This window comes from Pelodiscus sinensis, unplaced genomic scaffold (genome assembly GCF_049634645.1).
Source record: "Pelodiscus sinensis isolate JC-2024 unplaced genomic scaffold, ASM4963464v1 ctg34, whole genome shotgun sequence".
NCBI lineage: Eukaryota > Metazoa > Chordata > Testudines > Trionychidae > Pelodiscus > Pelodiscus sinensis.
In genome coordinates this window covers 2,253,110-2,269,896 of record NW_027465849.1, presented here as the reverse complement: position 1 = coordinate 2,269,896, position 16,787 = coordinate 2,253,110, and the positions used below count along the sequence as shown (strand labels likewise).

The 16,787-nt window shown below is 58.0% G+C and overlaps 1 protein-coding gene across 1 annotated transcript; it reads left to right on the top strand.

The window, feature by feature from the left end:
- Window positions 1-1,608: 1,608 nt before the first annotated feature.
- On the top strand, window positions 1,609-3,251 carry LOC142823864 (uncharacterized). Its single transcript, XM_075915528.1, has 2 exons — window positions 1,609-2,445; window positions 2,641-3,251. Exons 1-2 carry the CDS (start codon window positions 1,896-1,898, stop codon window positions 3,111-3,113), a joined length of 1,023 nt encoding a protein of 340 aa, XP_075771643.1. The 5' UTR covers window positions 1,609-1,895; the 3' UTR covers window positions 3,114-3,251.
- Window positions 3,252-16,787: the final 13,536 nt, after the last annotated feature.

The window sequence follows — 16,787 nt, the reverse complement described above, 5'->3', positions numbered from 1 at the left end:
CCTTAAAAAGTTTTTAAAAACCCCCATGTGTGTACCTAAAAACGACTCTCTTGGAACACCTGGTCCGGGCAAATGGGGGCCATTTCTGTGAACAGATCTTTCACTTTCAGTTTCACTTTGAGCCTGGGGGGTGGAAGAGAGTTTTAGTTTCTGTCTGGAGTCATGGAGGAAGCAGCCTAAACAAGGGGGCTGGGATTTAGGGGCCCAGTCTCCCCCATCTCAAGGGGGGTTGAGGCATCCTAGGCCTGCCCTGTAACCAGATCACATCTCGGCTACGTCTACACTGGCATGATTTTCTGAAAATGCTTTTAACGGAAAAGTTTTCTGTTAAAAGCATTTTCGGAAAAACGCGTCTAGATTGGCAGGATGCTTTTCCGCAAAAGCACTTTTTGTGGAAAAACGTCGGTGGCCAATCTAGACGCGTTTTTCTGCAAAAAAAGCCCCGATCGCCATTTTTGCGATCGGGGCTTTTTTGCGGAAAACAGTACTATGCTGTCTACACGGGCCCTTTTGAGCAAAAGTCTTCCGGAAAAGCACTGACAATCTTACATGAGATCATCAGTGCTTTTCTGGAAATTCAAGCGGCCAGTGTAGACAGCTGGCAAGTTTTTCTGTAAAAGCGGCTGATTTTCCGGAAAAACTTGCCAGTCTAGACACAGCCCTATGCTCTGCTGTATCCTGGAGAAGCAATAAACTCCCTCTTTGTTCTACTGGCTGGTGGAGTCTGTTCGTGCCACTACGGGGGTGCAAGAGTTGGGGGAACCCCGACACACCACCGCACGCACTCTAGCACAGTAAATGCAGAAGTGGGGGCCTGCAAAAGCACCCCAAAACCTGATCTCTACAAGCTCTGGTACAGAAACTTCTCCCCAAATCCTACCACCTAGACTTTAGAGAATAAAAATCGCTGCCACCACCCAAGTATTCCAAAGAGATCACTTGGGAAACCTCCTCCCTAGAACCTCAGGGGTACCTCAAGCTCTTTTCTGCAGGAGAGAAAAGACGAGCTGCCGTCTGTGGTAGCTGCCCCCTAGTCAGAGGCAGGCAGATACCCACAGACAGATTTTCCAGGACACAGAAATGAACCAATACCCGGCTAATTAGAAAAAGAAAACAAACTTTTATTATCAAAACAAAACCGCAGTTGCAAGCAAAATAAAATGGCTAGATGAAAAAAAGCCACCAATTAATATACTCATTAGGGGACCCCCCTGGGCTCAAATCTTAGTTACAAAAAAGAGGAAAACCCCACTTTTAACAGCACAGAGATCCTTTCCCCATTCCCAAACCATAAAACAACAAACCTGATGCATTATCTAGACTTTTCCCTACTTACACAAACTGAGGTGACTCTTCTGTTACCTGGAAGAAACTGCTCTGACTCAGACAAAGGAGGGAAAAGTTAAAATTCCCTTGTCCCAGTTTAAAATCCCTACCTGCATTGTTATTGGCTGACCAGATACCTGGCTAGAGACAGGAGACATAGTTAACCCCTTAGTCCCCAAGGGTATGTCTACACTAGAAAGTTAGTTCGAACTAACGGACGTTAGTTCGAACTAACTTTCCTAGGCGCTACACTAGCGGTCCGTTAGTTCGAACTTAATTCGAACTAACGGAGCGCTTAGTTCGAACTAGGTAAACCTCATTTTACGAGGACTAACGCCTAGTTCGAACTAGCTAGTTCGAACTAAGGGCTGTGTAGCCCTTTAGTTCGAACTAGTGGGAGGCTAAGGCTTCCCAGGTTTCCCTGGTGGCCACTCTGGCCAACACCAGGGAAACTCTATTGCCCCCCTCCCGGCCCCGGAGCCCTTAAAGGGCCACGGGCTGGCTACTCACTTTGTGCCAGTTGCAAGGCTGCAAGCACCCGTGCCTGCACAGCCTGCACCTGCCACAGGATGAGCCAGCCATCCGAGGGTTCCCAGCCCTCCACTGCTCCCCACGACCAGCCTGGCGGCTCCCGGGAGCCTGCCCGGGGGCGCAAAAGGCGGGCGCCCGCCTGGTCAAGTGCGGAGATCGTGGACCTCATCGAGGTTTGGGGGGAAGCCTCCAATGTCCACGATCTCCGCACTAGCCACCGGAACGCGGCCGTCTATGGACGCATGGCTGCCAGTCTGGCCGCCAGGGGCCACCAGCGCAGCCGGGAGCAGGTGCGCTGCAAAATTAAGGACTTGCGGCAGTCCTACTCCCGGGCCTGCCTGCCAGGGGCTGACCCGGAGGCCTGCCCCCACTTCCATGCCCTGGACCGCATCCTGGGGCCTCATGCCGTCCCTGCCCCCCGGGACGTGATTGACCCCGGGGCAGAGGGACCGCTCCTGGACACCGAGGAGGAGGAAGAGGGCTCTGAGAGCCAGGAGCCTGCTGCCAGCCTTCCCAGGACCCGGGACCCCCGAGGCACCCCACAGAGCCGCTCGCCTGCATCATCAGAGGCCGGGGAGGCGTCCACCTGTGAGTACCCTCGTGTTCCCCTTATGTGTACGGTGGGCTGGGGCGAGAGGGAGCCCCGGGACCGTGCGCCTGGGCCTTGCCCACCACGGAACAGCAGCTGGGGATCCTGCAGGGGCCCTGGCCTTGCAGAGGGGAGCTGGGTTTCACACACCTGGGCCCCTGGGGTCATTGACCGCTGGTCTTCTTGCACCACAGCTGCAGCACCGGGGCCTGCAGGGCGCACCACACCGCCTGCAGCAGCCGCCCGCGCCCGGGCAAGCAGGTCAGCCAGGAACCAGGAGGACTACCAGAGGCGGCATCTCCGGTTCCTGGACCGACAGCTCCGTCTCCAGGACCACTGGGTCCAGGAGGACCTCAGGCTGCGCCAGAGGAGTCTGGAGGCCCTGGAGGAGCAGGGCCGTGCCCTGCGAGGCCACCTCCAGAGCCTGCTGGACCGCTTCCCGTTTCCTCCTCCCCCTGCTCCCCCTCTTGCTCCCCCTCTTGCTCCCCCTGCTCCCCCTCTTTCTCCCCCTCTTGCTCCCCCTGCTCCCCCTGCTCCTCCTGCTTCCGCTCCTGCTTCCTCCACACCCCCTGTCCTCTCTGCCCCCCCCTCCACAACCATTCCCCACCGACGCCCCCGGACCCGCAGTGTGGCGAGACGGGAGAGGCAGCCGGACTCCCACCCCTGAGCTTTCCTTTCCCTTCCTCCCTTCCCTCCCCTCCCCTTCCAGCTCCCTCGTCCCAGGTTTCCCCCTCCCTTCTCCCACCTTCATTCCTCCCTCCCCCACCCCAGTTCTGTGAAATAAACAGACGTTTTTGTTGGAAAAACAGGTGTCTTTATTTGACAGTAGGTAGGGAGGGGAAAGGGGAAGGGGGGGGTAGGGTGGAAGAAGGCCCCGGTGGGGCATGCAGTGAGAGGTCAGTCCTCCTCCTCCTCCACCTGGAAGCTCTCCCGCAGGGCTTCCCGGATCCGGATGGCCCCCCGCTGGGCTTCCCGGACGGCGGCGGTGCGGGGCTGACCGTAGTGTCCAGCCATGCGGTCAGCCTCAGCCATCCAGGCTGGCAGGAAAGCCTCCCCCTTCCGCTCACACAAATTGTGGAGCACACAACATGCCGCCACCACGGGAGGGATGTTGTGCTCGGCCAGGTCCAGACGGGTGAGGAGGCATCGAAAGCGGGCTTTCAGTCGCCCGAAGGCCCCCTCCACCACGATGCGGGCCCTGCTCAGCCTGTTATTGAAGGCCTGGCGGGAGGGATTGAGGTGCCCCGTGTAGGGCTTCATGAGCCACGGCTGCAGTGGGTAGGCGGCATCCCCCACCAGGCAGACGGGCATGTCCACGTCCCCGACCCTGATGTGGCGGTTGGGGAAGAAGGTCCCGTCCTGCAGCCGCTGGCACACGGAGGAGTTGCGGTACACCCGTGCGTCGTGTGCTTTGCCGGACCAGCCCACATTGATGTCCGTGAACTGTCCCCGGTGGTCACACACGGCCTGCAGGATGACGGAGAAGTACCCCTTTCTGTTGACGTACCGGGACGCCTGGTGTTCCGGGGCACGGATGGGGATGTGCGTCCCGTCGATGGCCCCCCCGCAGTTGGGGAAGCCGAGGGCGCCGAATCCCCGGATGACGGCGTCCGGGTCGGCGAGGCGGACCACCCTGCGGAGCAGCACCCGGTTGATGGCCTTGACCACCTGCGGAGAGAGACACAGCAAAGCGTCAATCAGTGGGGCGCCTGGGTGGCTGGGAGCCCACTCCCGGAAGCAACCCCCCTGGCGGCGTGTAGTACGGCCGGGACAGCCCGACCCCTCCGGTGCGGGGCGCCTTCGCCTCCTCCCGCCCCCCCCTTTGTCCCTGGGGCGGCCCATCCCCTCCTCGCAGCCCCCCTCCCCCCCGGCTCGGTGGCCGACGAGCGCCGTACCTGCATGAGCACTGCTCCGACAGTGGATCTCCCCACGCCGAACTGGTTCCCGACGGATCGGTAGCTGTCCGGCGTGGAGAGCTTCCAGAGGGCGATGGCCACCCGCTTCTGGAGGGGGATGGCGGGCCTCATGCGAGTGTCCCTTCTTTGCAGGGCAGGGGCGAGCCACTCGCAGAGCTCCAGGAAGGTGTCCCTCCTCATCCTAAAGTTCTGGGTCCACTGTCGGTCGTCCCAGCGCTCCAGGACGATGCGGTCCCACCAGTCGCTGCTGGTGTCCAGACGCCAGATGCGGCGGGGCACGCCGGTGCCGGGGCGCCGCCGCGGCTCCTCCACGGCCCCCAGGGCGGCCAGGCGGAGAGGCAGGGGGCTGACATTCCCCAGGTGGTGCCAGGCAGCCTCGAGCCATTGGTGGCAGGCTTGCAGCAGCAAGTCCAGAACGTGCACCAGAAGGTACAGGGCGAGCCGTGGCTCCATGTTGCCACCTGCGGCAGTCCCCCCCGAAGGGAAGCACCGACACAGACGGGCACAGAGACCGACGCTTTGCTGTCCCTCGGCGAGGTTGGCAAGCAAGCAGGAAAAGCTGAGAACCGGCTGTCCGGGGGGGTCCCTTTAAGCACGAGCCTCAGATAGCCTCAGACAGCAGCCACACAAAGCAACTGCTGACCTGATGCCCTGCCAGAACCGGTTTCAGCTGCCCTTAAATGCCCCCCTGCATCCAATCAGTGTGGACGCGCTAGTTCGAACTAGCAAAACGCTAGTTCGAACTAGTTTTTAGTTCTAGATGCGCTAGTTCGAACTAGCTTAGTTCGAATTAACTAATTCGAACTAAGTTAGTTCGAACTAGCGCTGTAGTGTAGACGTACCCCAAGTGCTGGCCAGCCCTCATGGTCAAAATACTGTCAAGCTGGAGGACTTACCAGGAGTAACTCTCATTATACGAGGAATAAGGGAAGTTGGAGGAAGAGCGCTCTTCGAAATAAGTGCTGTGTAGATGCTCCCAATTTCAAAACTAACCAAATAACCCGTCATAAAACGGGATTTTCAGGTCTCTCCCTGTCGGTCTTCTCTCCTGAGCCTCTGGTCTCTCTCTCCATCTCTCTCTCTCCTCCTCCTCCTACTGCCTCCCCCCCTCTCTCTCAGCTCTCCTCTGCCTCCTGCCCCTCTCTCTCTGACTGTCTCTTTCTCTTCTCCTCCTCCCTCCTGCCTGTCACTTGGGGGACCGCGGAGCTCAAATGGTGGCCGGGGGGGGGGGGGGGGGAGGGGGAGAAGCGGCAGCAAGCGGCCATTTGGGGAATGTGGACCCTAAACTACTGCCTGCCTCCCCCCCATGGTAGCCCAGCTGAGCGGCGCCACACACAGTGGAGTGCCACAGTGGGAGAGGAAGGGGGCTAAGGTACACGGGCAGGGGGCGGGGCCATGTACGTCAGTGTTACAGACTCACAGACATTGGGCTACTCTATAGGGGTATGTCTACACTACAAAGTTAGTTCGAACTAACTTTCCTAGGTGCTACACTAGCGCTCCGTTAGTTCGAACTTAATTCGAACTAACGGAGCGCTTAGTTCGAACTAGGTAAACCTCATTCTACGAGGACTAACGCCTAGTTCGAATAAGGGGTGTGTAGCCCTTTAGATCGAGCAAGTGGGAGGCTAAGGCTTCCCAGGTTTCCCTGGTGGCCACTCTGGCCAACACCAGGGAAACTCTATTGCCCCCCTCCCGGCCCCGGAGCCCTTAAAGGGCCATGGGCTGGCTACTCACTTTGTGCCAGTTGCAAGGCTGCAAGCACCCGTGCCTGCACAGCCTGCACCTGCCACAGGATGAGCCAGCCATCCGAGGGCTCCCAGCCCTCCACTGCTCCCCAGGACCAGCCTGGCGGCTCCCGGGAGCCTGCCCGGGGGCGCAAAAGGCGGGCGCCCGCCTGGTCAAGTGCGGAGATCGTGGACCTCATCGAGGTTTGGGGGAAGTCTCCAATGTCCACGATCTCCGCACTAGCCACAGGAACGCGGCCGTCTACGGCCGCATGGCTGCCAGTTTGGCCGCCAGGGGCCACCAGCGCAGCCGGGAGCAGGTGCGCAGCAAAATAAAGGACTTGCGGCAGTCCTACTCCCGGGCTTGCCTGCCAGGGGCCGACCCAGAGGCCAGCCCCCACTTCCATGCCCTGGACTGCATCCTGGGGCCTCATGCTGTCCCTGCCCCCCGGGACGTGATTGACCCCGGGGCAGAGGGACCGCTCCTGGACACCGAGGAGGAGGAAGAGGGCTCTGAGAGCCGGGAGCCTGCCGCCAGCCTGCCCAGGACCCGGGACCCCCGAGGCACCCCACAGAGCCGCTCGCCTGCATCGTCAGAGGCCGGGGAGGCGTCCACCTGTGAGTACCCTCATGTTCCCCTTATGTGTACTGGGGGGCTGGGGCGAGAGGGAGCCCCGGGACCGTGCGCCTGGGCCTTGCCCACCACGGAGCAGCAGCTGGGGATCCTGCAGGGGCCCTGGCCTTGCAGAGGGGAGCTGGGTTTCACACACCTGGGCCCCTGGGGAAATTGACCGCTGGTCTTCTTGCACCACAGCTGCAGCACCTGGGCCTGCAGGGCGCACCACACCGCCTGCAGCAGCCGCCTGCGCCCGGGCAAGCAGGACAGCCAGGAACCAGGAGGAGTACCAGAGGCGGCACCTCTGGTTCCTGGACCGACAGCTCCGTCTCCAGGACCACTGGGTCCAGGAGGACCTCAGGCTGCGCCGGAGGAGTCTGGAGGCCCTGGAGGAGCAGGGCCGTGCCCTGCAAGGCCACCTCCAGAGCCTGCTGGACCGCTTTCCATTTCCTCCTCCCCCTGCTCCCCCTCTTGCTCCCCCACTTGCTCCCCCTGCTCCCCCTGCTCCTCCTGCTTCCGCTCCTGCTTCCGCTCCTGCTTCCTCCACACCCCCTGTCCCCTCTGCCCCCCCCTCCACAACCATTTCCCACCGACGCCCCCGGACCCGCAGTGTGGCGAGACGGGAGAGGCAGCCGGACTCCACCCCTGAGCTTTCCTTTCCCTTCCTCCCTTCCCTCCCCATCCCTTCCAGCTCCCTCGTCCCAGGTTTCCTCCTCCCTTCTCCCACCTTCATTCCTCCCTCCCCCACCCCAGTTCTGTGAAATAAACAGACGTTTTTGTTTGAAAAACAGGTGTCTTTATTTGACAGTAGGTAGGGAGGGGAAAGGGGAGGGGGGGGGTAGGGTGGAAGAAGGCCCCAGTGGGGCATGCAGGGAGAGGTCAGTCCTCCTCCTCCACCTGGAAGCTCTCCCGCAGGGCTTCCCGGATCCGGATGGCCCCCCGCTGGGCTTCCCGGACGGCGGCGGTGCGGGGCTGACCGTAGTGTCCAGCCATGCGGTCAGCCTCAGCCATCCAGGCTGGCAGGAAAGCCTCCCCCTTCCGCTCACACAAATTGTGGAGCACACAACATGCTGCCACCACGGGAGGGATGTTGTGCTCGGCCAGGTCCAGACAGGTGAGGAGGCATCGAAAGCAGGCTTTCAGTCGCCCGAAGGCCCCCTCCACCACGATGCGGGCCCTGGTGAGCCTGTTATTGAAGGCCTGGCGGGAGGGATTGAGGTGCCCCGTGTAGGGCTTCATGAGCCACGGCTGCAGTGGGTAGGCGGCATCCCCCACCAGGCAGATGGGCATGTCCACGTCCCCGACCCTGATGTGGCGGTCGGGGAAGAAGGTCCCGTCCTGCAGCCGCTGGCACATGGAGGAGTTGCGGTACACCCGGGCGTCGTGTGCTTTGCCAGACCAGCCCACATTTATGTCCGTGAACTGTCCCCGGTGGTCACACACGGCCTGCAGGATCACGGAGAAGTACCCCTTTCTGTTGACGTACCGGGACGCCTGGTGTTCCGGGGCACGGATGGGGATGTGCGTCCCGTCGATGGCCCCCCCGCAGTTGGGGAAGCCGAGGGCGCCGAATCCCCGGATGACGGCGTCCGGGTCGGCGAGGCGGACCACCCGGCGGAGCAGCACCCGGTTGATGGCCTTGACCACCTGCGGAGAGAGACACAGCAAAGCGCCAATCAGTGGGGCGCCCGGGTGGCTGGGAGCGTGCGTGTCCTGGCAGTGCCCCGCGCCCCACTCCCGGAAGCAACCCCCCTGGCAGCGTGTAGTACAGCCGGGACAGCCCGACCCCTCCGGTGCGGGGCACTTTCGCCTCCTCCTGCCCCCCCTTTGTCCCTGGGGCAGCCCATCCCCTCCTCGCAGCCCCCCTCCCACCCGGCTCGGTGGCCGACGAGCGCCGTACCTGCATGAGCACCGCTCCGACGGTGGATCTCCCCACGCCGATCTGGTTCCCGACGGATCGGTAGCTGTCCGGCGTGGAGAGCTTCCAGAGGGCGATGGCCACCCGCTTCTGGAGGGGGATGGCGGGTCTCATGCGAGTGTCCCTTCTGCGCAGGGCAGGGGCGAGCCACTCGCAGAGCTCCAGGAAGGCGTCCCTCCTCATCCTAAAGTTCTGGGTCCACTGTCGGTCGTCCCAGCGTTCCAGGATGATGCGGTCCCACCAGTCGCTGCTGGTGTCCAGACGCCAAACGCGGCGGGGCACGCCGGTGCCGGGGCGCCACCGCGGCTCCTCCACGGCCCCCAGGGCGGCCAGGCGGAGAGGCAGGGGGCTGACGTTCCCCAGGTGGTGCCAGGCAGCCTCGAGCCATTGCTGGCAGGCTTGCAGCAGCAAGTCCAGAACGTGCACCAGAAGGTGCAGGGCGAGCCGTGGCTCCATGTTGCCACCTGCGGCGGTCCCCCCCGAAGGGAAGCACCGACACAGATGGGCACAGAGACCGACGCTTTGCTGTCCCTCGGCGAGGTTGGCAAGCAAGCAGGAAAAGCTGAGAACCGGCTGTCCAGGGGGGTCCCTTTAAGCACGAGCCTCAGATAGCCTCAGACAGCAGCCACACAAAGCAACTACTGACCTGATGCCCTGCCAGAACCGGTTTCAGCTGCCCTTAAATGCCCCCCTGCGTCCAATCAGTGTGGATGCGCTAGTTCGAATTAGCAAAACGCTAATTCGAACTAGTTTTTAGTTCTAGATGCGTTAGTTCGAACTAGCTTAGTTCGAATTAACTAATTCGAACTAAGTTAGTTCTAACTAGCGCTGTAGTGTAGACGTACCCTAGGTGATAAGCTATTTTGAAATAAGATACGCAATCGACATAGCTCAATTTGCGTAGCTTATTTTGAGTTAAGCACCGCGAGTAGACAGAGGATTAGTGAGCTACAGGATAGGGAGGAGATTTTAATAAGGGATTTAGAAAAAGCAATATTTTTATTTAAAAGAAAAAAAGATTTATTTTGAGAGTAAAGTATAGAAACCAGGAGGAGACCGGAGCAAAGAGGGCTTTCAAAAGGCTATTTTGAAAACTAGAGACAAAAAGAGAATTGTAAAGAATTGGTGCTTGAGTTTGTGTGTGTGTGTCTGTGTGTCACTTCTCCTCTCCATGTGTCTTAGTAGGTTTTATGCCCCGTATAGGGGTCTTCTAGTCTATTTTTATATATATTGTGTTTTAAAATTTTGTAAGCCATCCTGAATATTTTAAATAGAGAGGCAGGGTAAAAATATTTTTAAATGAATGAATGAATGAATGAATGAATGAATGAATGAATGAATGAATGGGTTGTTTTGAATTAAACAATAAAGAAATCCAATAAAAAGTAAACAAAGCTTCATAAAGAAGAGGAAAATGAGGGGAAGGGTTTTCATGAATAGAGAGAAATAGGAAAAGAAACAAAAATGAGGATTTTGTTGTTAGATTGAGAGAAAGTTTAGTGATCACATGGCAGAGAGGAGAAAAGACATGGCTAGCTGGCTGAAAGAAACATCCTTCTTTGTTAGTGAGCAAATTTCAGAGAGCAGAAAAGACAGGGAGTACATGGCATAGAGCGAGTGAGAGATCATGAACCAATCCTATCATACCAAGCTTTTAAAACATGATCACCTCTTCCCTCCTTTCTGATTGTAGAAGTCAGAAAACCCCTTTTCTTCATTCTTTTGCTAACCGTGAAATAAAGATGTTCTACCTCTCTTGAAAAAAATAGAATCATAGAATCCCAGGGCTGGAAGAGACCTCAGGAGGTCATCAAGTCCAGCCTCCTGCCCAAAGCAGGACCAACCCCAACTAAATCATCCAAGCCAGGGTTTTGTCAAGCTGGGACTTAAACATTTCTAGGGATGGAGATTCCATCCCCTCCGTAGGTAACCCATTCCAGTGCTTCACCACCCTCCTAGGGAAATAGATTTTCCTAATATCCCCCACTGCAACTTGAGACCATTGCTTCTTGTTCTGCCATCTGTCACCACTGAGAACAGCCTCTCTCCATCCTCTTTGGAACCTCCCTTCAGGGAGTTGAAGGCTGCTATCAAATATGTTGACTATTACTGATTATTTTCCCCTGTTCTAAGAGCTTCATAATGGATACTTTGAGGACCTGCTCTATGATTTTTCCAGGCTCTGAAGTGAGGCTGACCCGTCTGTAGTTCTCTGTATTCTCCTTCTTCCATTTTTTAAAGATGGGCACTACGTTTGCTTTTTTCCAATCGTCCCTCTCCAGGTCACCGCGAGTTTTCAGAGAAAATGGCCAAAGGCTCTGCAGTCACATCAGCCAACTCCCCCTGCAACCTCAGATGCATTAGATTTGGCCCCATGGACTTGTGTAATTTACCAGCTTGCTTTTAGGAAAAAGTCTGTACTGAAATGATACAAAACGCACACAGGATAACGTAAGAGGAAATTTATCCAAACCATGAAAAGCTGTTTACATAAAAGAGTGAATATATTTTACCAGGAATAAGAAATCTGCTTTTCCCCACCCTACACTTTACTTTCCTATATTTTTAAAATGTAAACCAAGGACAAAGAAACATTTAAAACATTCCTTAATGGGACGAAGCATGTAGAGGAGTGTACTGGGGTGAAATTACACTCAAAGACACTTATAAAAGTTATATCAAGCTTCCTTATTCCATTCTTTGGAAAGTGACGTTAGCAGAAAGCATTGTGAACACAGAGGGATGATCTACATGGCAGGGCTAAAGCCGAAATAAGCTACGCAACCTCAGCTCTGTCAATTACGTAGCTGAAGTTAAATAGCTTAACTCGGCTTTGGGCGCTGTCTCGCCAGCAGGAAGTCGAAGGAAGAAAGTTCTTCCTCCCACTTCCCTTACTCCTTGTGAAATGAGGATTACAAGAGCTGGAGTAAGCAGTCCTCCAGCTCGATATTATTTTGATATTATGTTGAAATAACTGCTTGTAATATAGACGCAGACTGTTATTCTGAAATAACGCTGATGTGTAGACATTCCCAGAATGTCCTGTCCCAGGCATCTGAAATAGAAGATTTGTGTTCCTGCGTGATAGGAATAAAGCTACATTTCCAGGGTTTTTATATTAGAGCACTTTAAGAAAGCAGTTCACACAAAGAGAGAAGCTACTTTTTCACTTTTCAAAGGAAAACCTTATGCTGTAACCATACAACAAGAACTACACAACCCCTTCTAGCTGCTTTGAAGATGTCCCATGGGTTGTCTTCTGGTGCTCAAGAGTGGCAGATTTTCCTTCTGGAATCTACAGCACACTCTGCAGCCTCTGCTGATCCACATCAACAGCATCACCTCCCCTCCCCCGCCAGCCTCCTAGGGACAGTGAGATTCAGGTTTGGTTTTTACGTTGGTCCCCTACAAATGGTTTGCTCCTGGGTATCTGTGGGTCTGCTTCCCAGGCCAGGGGAAACTGAGGCAAGACTCCCCCATGGTGCCACAGTACGGACATTGGGACAAGGTGGGAGAAGTCCTGGAAGGGGCGGGCCAAGGACACATGGGGCGGGGTGAAGGGCAGTCAGCCCTCGGCACCACCAGGATTGCTCCCCTTCACAGCAGTTCAAAGGGGTCGGGAGTTCCAGAGTTCCAGGCCCCCCATGAATGGGTGGGCCCAAGAGCAATTTTCCCCCTCCCATCCCTCCTGTTGGGGGCCTGAGCGGGTCTCTCCCTCCCCGCACTGAGCTACCAACGGCCCCGGCCCAGCTTCCCCTCCTGGGGACACCGCAGCTTGAGAAATAAACGGCCTTTGTGGCTGGGACGGTGGCGTAAGAGCCACGGGGCCGTCAGCCTCCAGCCCCTGAGGCAGCAGCTGCGGGCGACATCTTCTGTGGCTGGGGGTGGGGAGCGGGTGAGGGCCTCCCACCTGAGCCCCTCGTCCTTCTTCTGGGAGGCGAAGGGCACCCCCCCGCCCATGCCCACGTAGGAGAATGCGTCCAGGAGCCGGGTTCGAAGGAGGGAGCAGGCAGAGTGGGGATCCCATTGGGCAGGAGGGCGCTGGAGCAGCACAGAGAGGGCAGCTCTGGGGGGATGAGGAGAAGGTGTTTCTGGCAGGTTGGGGGAAAGCAGGGGGTGTGTGAGAGGCCACAGGGGACACAGGGGCTCAATCTGCCCTGCAGCTCCCCAGCACCATGTCCGGCTCCTGGCCTGGACGCCCCTTGTTAGGAGGGGGTCGTGGCCCTTGAGGGACATTTCCCCTGGCTGGTGCCACTGGCCAAGGCTCCAGGACACTCAGGCCCTTGGGGAGGCAGGAGCCCAGAGGCCAGCAGGAGGGATCGGGGCTGAGGGGCGGCTCCCCAGAGGGATGGGATGATTCCCCATCATTGGGGCTCTATGTTTTTTCACTCTGGCTGCGCCAAGGCTGGATACAGGGAGTGTGGGCCTGAGGCACAGGAGTCCGGCTGGGACCTGCCAGCCCCATCCTAGCTGTGGATCCTGCACTGAGGGCAGGACCCTGGGTGCGATTCCTGCCAGCCCCCCACCTTCCCGGAGCTTCCAGTCCCGTCCCTGCCAGTGACAGCCTCGTGGGGATGGGCTGGACGTGTGGCTGAAGGGCGGATATCTGGGGTCAGGGTTTGGGAGGGGGCACTGAGCCCCTAACAACTGGGGAGCCATCAGACTGGTATCCGGTCTGTGCCCCCACCTCAGAGAGGCTGCATGTGGGAGCCAGAGCCCCGCTGCGGCCCATGAGATGGGGGGGGGGTCGTGTCACACATTGGCAGGGCTGGGGGCCTATCCCCATGGGGCCCTCACCTGGCAAAGGGGCTCATGGTTCAACCTGGGTGAGTGAACCCCTCCCCCCCCCAAACTGTGCCGTGCCCCGGGCGCCCCTGCTGACCAAGCTTCCCCTGCAGTCGCAAATGCAGCTTGAGAAATAAACCGCCCTGGCGGAGGAGCCGGGGGTGCAAGAACGGGGAGGCCTGGAGGCTTCTCTCCGGCGCCTCAGCCCTGGCTGGGCTTCCCCTGCTGGCACAACGGCCGGTTGGGAAATAAACGGCGCTGGCAGCCGTTGGAGTGGGGCAAGCGCTGCCGGGCCACCGGCCTCCCGCCTCAGAGGGGGCAGCCTCACCTCCTGCAGGGAGCCCCTCATCCTTCCGGGGCTGAGGCGCCAGTTAGGGTGGGATAGGAGGTGTCTGTAGCCCAGCCTTGGAAGCAGGGGTGGGAAGAGGTCAGGCAGGGCAGGGGCTTGCGGGAAGGGAGGGAGTGAAAGCAGGGCCTGGAGGGGGGGCAGGGGTGGTCCCAGGCCCTGCACCCTGCTAGGCACGGCCCTGGGTGCCAAATAAACAGCCTGCAACTGGGCTGCAGGAGCTGGCACCGCCCCCCACCCCACCCCCTGCGCAGGGCAGGGTTGGGGATCGGGGCTATAAGAAAAGGGGCTGGGAGCCGAGAACCCATCACTTGGGATCGTGCGTGAGCATCTGTCAGCGAGTCCTGGCACCTCCTGCTCCTGTCCCATGGAAACCCTGGTGAGTCCTCCCCTCCCTACTGCCCCATAGAACCCAGGGGCTTGCCCTCTCCCCCCCATCTCACACACACACTGAGTGGGTTTCAACCCCTCCAACTGGGGCAGTCGTGTGTCACACACACCCCAGCAGAGACCAATCACATGCATGACTGACTTTTGCTGCCCAGCCAGGTGCCTGGATAGCGTTCGAAGTCCTAGAGCCTGACCCCACCCCTCACTGCATCTGTCTACCCCCTCCCTGGAAGGCTGATGTCCCAGAAGCAGTGTGTTCTCAGAGGCTGGGATGTCACTGTCATGGCTGATGCTCTGTCTCTCCTCAGGTGCCTGGCTGGCTGTCCCACAGCACCCTCTGGATGGCTGCCCTGCTGCTCTGCCTGGGGGACGGGGCACTCGGCGGGGACATCGACACAGATCACCTCCACACCATCATCCAACACATCCAACAGCTGAAGCCGTGAGTGATTCCTTTCTGCTCCAGAGGCTGGGGGCTTATAGAGCTAGCCCTGCCCCACAGGAGATCCCTGCACCCTCCACCTGAGCCCACATTGTGTCCACGCAGAACAAGATTACAGTGGATTGTAATCCACTGGGGGTTACAGTGGATGAGAAGCTGGATATAACTCAGCAGTGTGTCCTTGTAGCCAAGAAGGCTAATGGCATATTACGTTGCATTAGGAGGAGCATTGCCAGCAGATCCAGAGGTGTCATTATTCCCCTTTATTCGGCTCTGGTGAGGCCACATCTGGAGTATTGTGTCCAGTTCTGGGCCGCCCACTACAAAAAGGATGCGGACGCATTGGAGAGGGTCCAGTGAAGAGCAACCAAAATGATTAGGGGGCTGGGACATATGACTTATGAGGAGAGGCTGAGGGAGTTGGGTCTGTTTAGTCTGCAGAAGCGAAGAGTGAGGGGGGATTTGATAGCAGCCTTCAACTTCCTGAAGGGAGGTTCCAAAGAGGATGGAGAGAGGCTGTTCTCAGTAGTGACAGATGGCAGAACAAGGAGCAATGGTCTCAAGTTGTGGTGGGAGAGGTCCAGGTTGGATATTAGGAAAAACTATTTCCCTAGGAGGGTTGTGAAGCACTGGGATGGGTTCCCTGGGGAAATCGTGGAGTCTCCATCCCTAGAGGTGTTTAAGTCTCGGCTTGACAAAGCCCTGGCCGGGTTGATTTAGTTGGGATTGGTCCTGCCTAGAGCAGGGGGCTGGACTTGATGACCTTCTGAGATCTCTTCCAGTTCTATGGTTCTATGATTCTGTGATTCTAAGATTCCCTCCCAGTACAAGGTGGCCAGGGCAAAGGTGCACTGGGCTGGGAGTCAAGAGCTCCGTTCCCATCTCGGCTGTCTCTGCCTTGGTATGGAGCATGGCCCTGTAGTGCCACCCTGTTTCCAGCTGTCTGGAAGTCCCCAGTCCTCTGCAACTCAGCTGCACCCAGCCACTTCAGGCCCTGTGTGAATGCTCTGGATGGCCCCTGGGGCTCATGGGCAGGGCTGGCCATGGGCACCAACAGAATACACAGCTGCACCAGTCCCCTGAACGTCCTGGGGCCTGAGGCAGTCATGTGCTAAGTATGAGGCAGCAATGACTCTCAAGGCCACCCCAGTCCCCAGCTGCTCCCCCATGGACTGTGCCCCACAGCCACTCGCCAGCTGTTTCCCCTTCTGGCCAAAGGGAAAACTGCCACGTCTCTGGCCGTAGCCCCTTCACAGCCCCCCCTTTCTCTGTTGTGGTGCTTCCCCTCCCCCCTCTGCAGCTCATGCTGCTCTCTGCCTGGCCCCTCCTGCCTGCTCCCCTGCCAGACTCCCTGCCCTGCTCCTGTCCCTGCAGCCCTGGACCTACCCCCACACCACAAATGCCCCTGCAGTACCACAGCCCTTGTGCACACTCCCCTCTCAGCCTCCCCCCACCCTTAGGTGCAGGTGCTCCTAAGACACCACACTTGGTGAGCAGGGCCCTGCACCAGAGGGAACATGCAGCCCGGTGGTACTGACAGACCAAAGCTCACCCCAGGCTGTGGATTCCTGTGATCACCCTCCACATTGATTTCATTCGCTTGGGGCACAGCCAGCCCCTGCCCCAGGCTGGAGCCCTGAGAGCCTCAAGCCTGCCAGTGATGGTGCCACATGCACCTGACCCTGTTCGCCACTCAGGGCCAGAAGCAGGGCGGTCAGGAGCCCCATGGGCTCTCATGGCCTTTTACTTTGCCTTCCCTTAGGGATAAGATGATGGCTCAATACGCTTTCGCCGTCAGCCTGGGCCAAACCTATTGCTCTAATGCAGATGGTCTGAAGAAAGTGCTGCCCAAAGTCAAGCTGGAGAATATGTACAAAGGTATAAGCCATGACGGTGACCTGTACGTCCCGGAAAAAGAGAACCTTGTGGCAGCCCGGGTGAGGTACCTGGACGAGACTCGGAGGGAGCATGCTGAGTGGCGCCTGCTCCAGGGTGGCAATAACAGCCCCGTGCAGAAGCTTCTGGCCCAGACCTACGAGAATAACAGCTGCCTGATCTTCTTCACCCTCAACTCACCCTGCCTGGAGACCTGCCTGAGGAAGAACAGTCGCTACAACATCCTGCCAATGGTGAACGACACCTTCCGCCTCATCAACAACAACTACAAGGCCTTCGTCTTCCAGCAGATCTACGACAAGGAC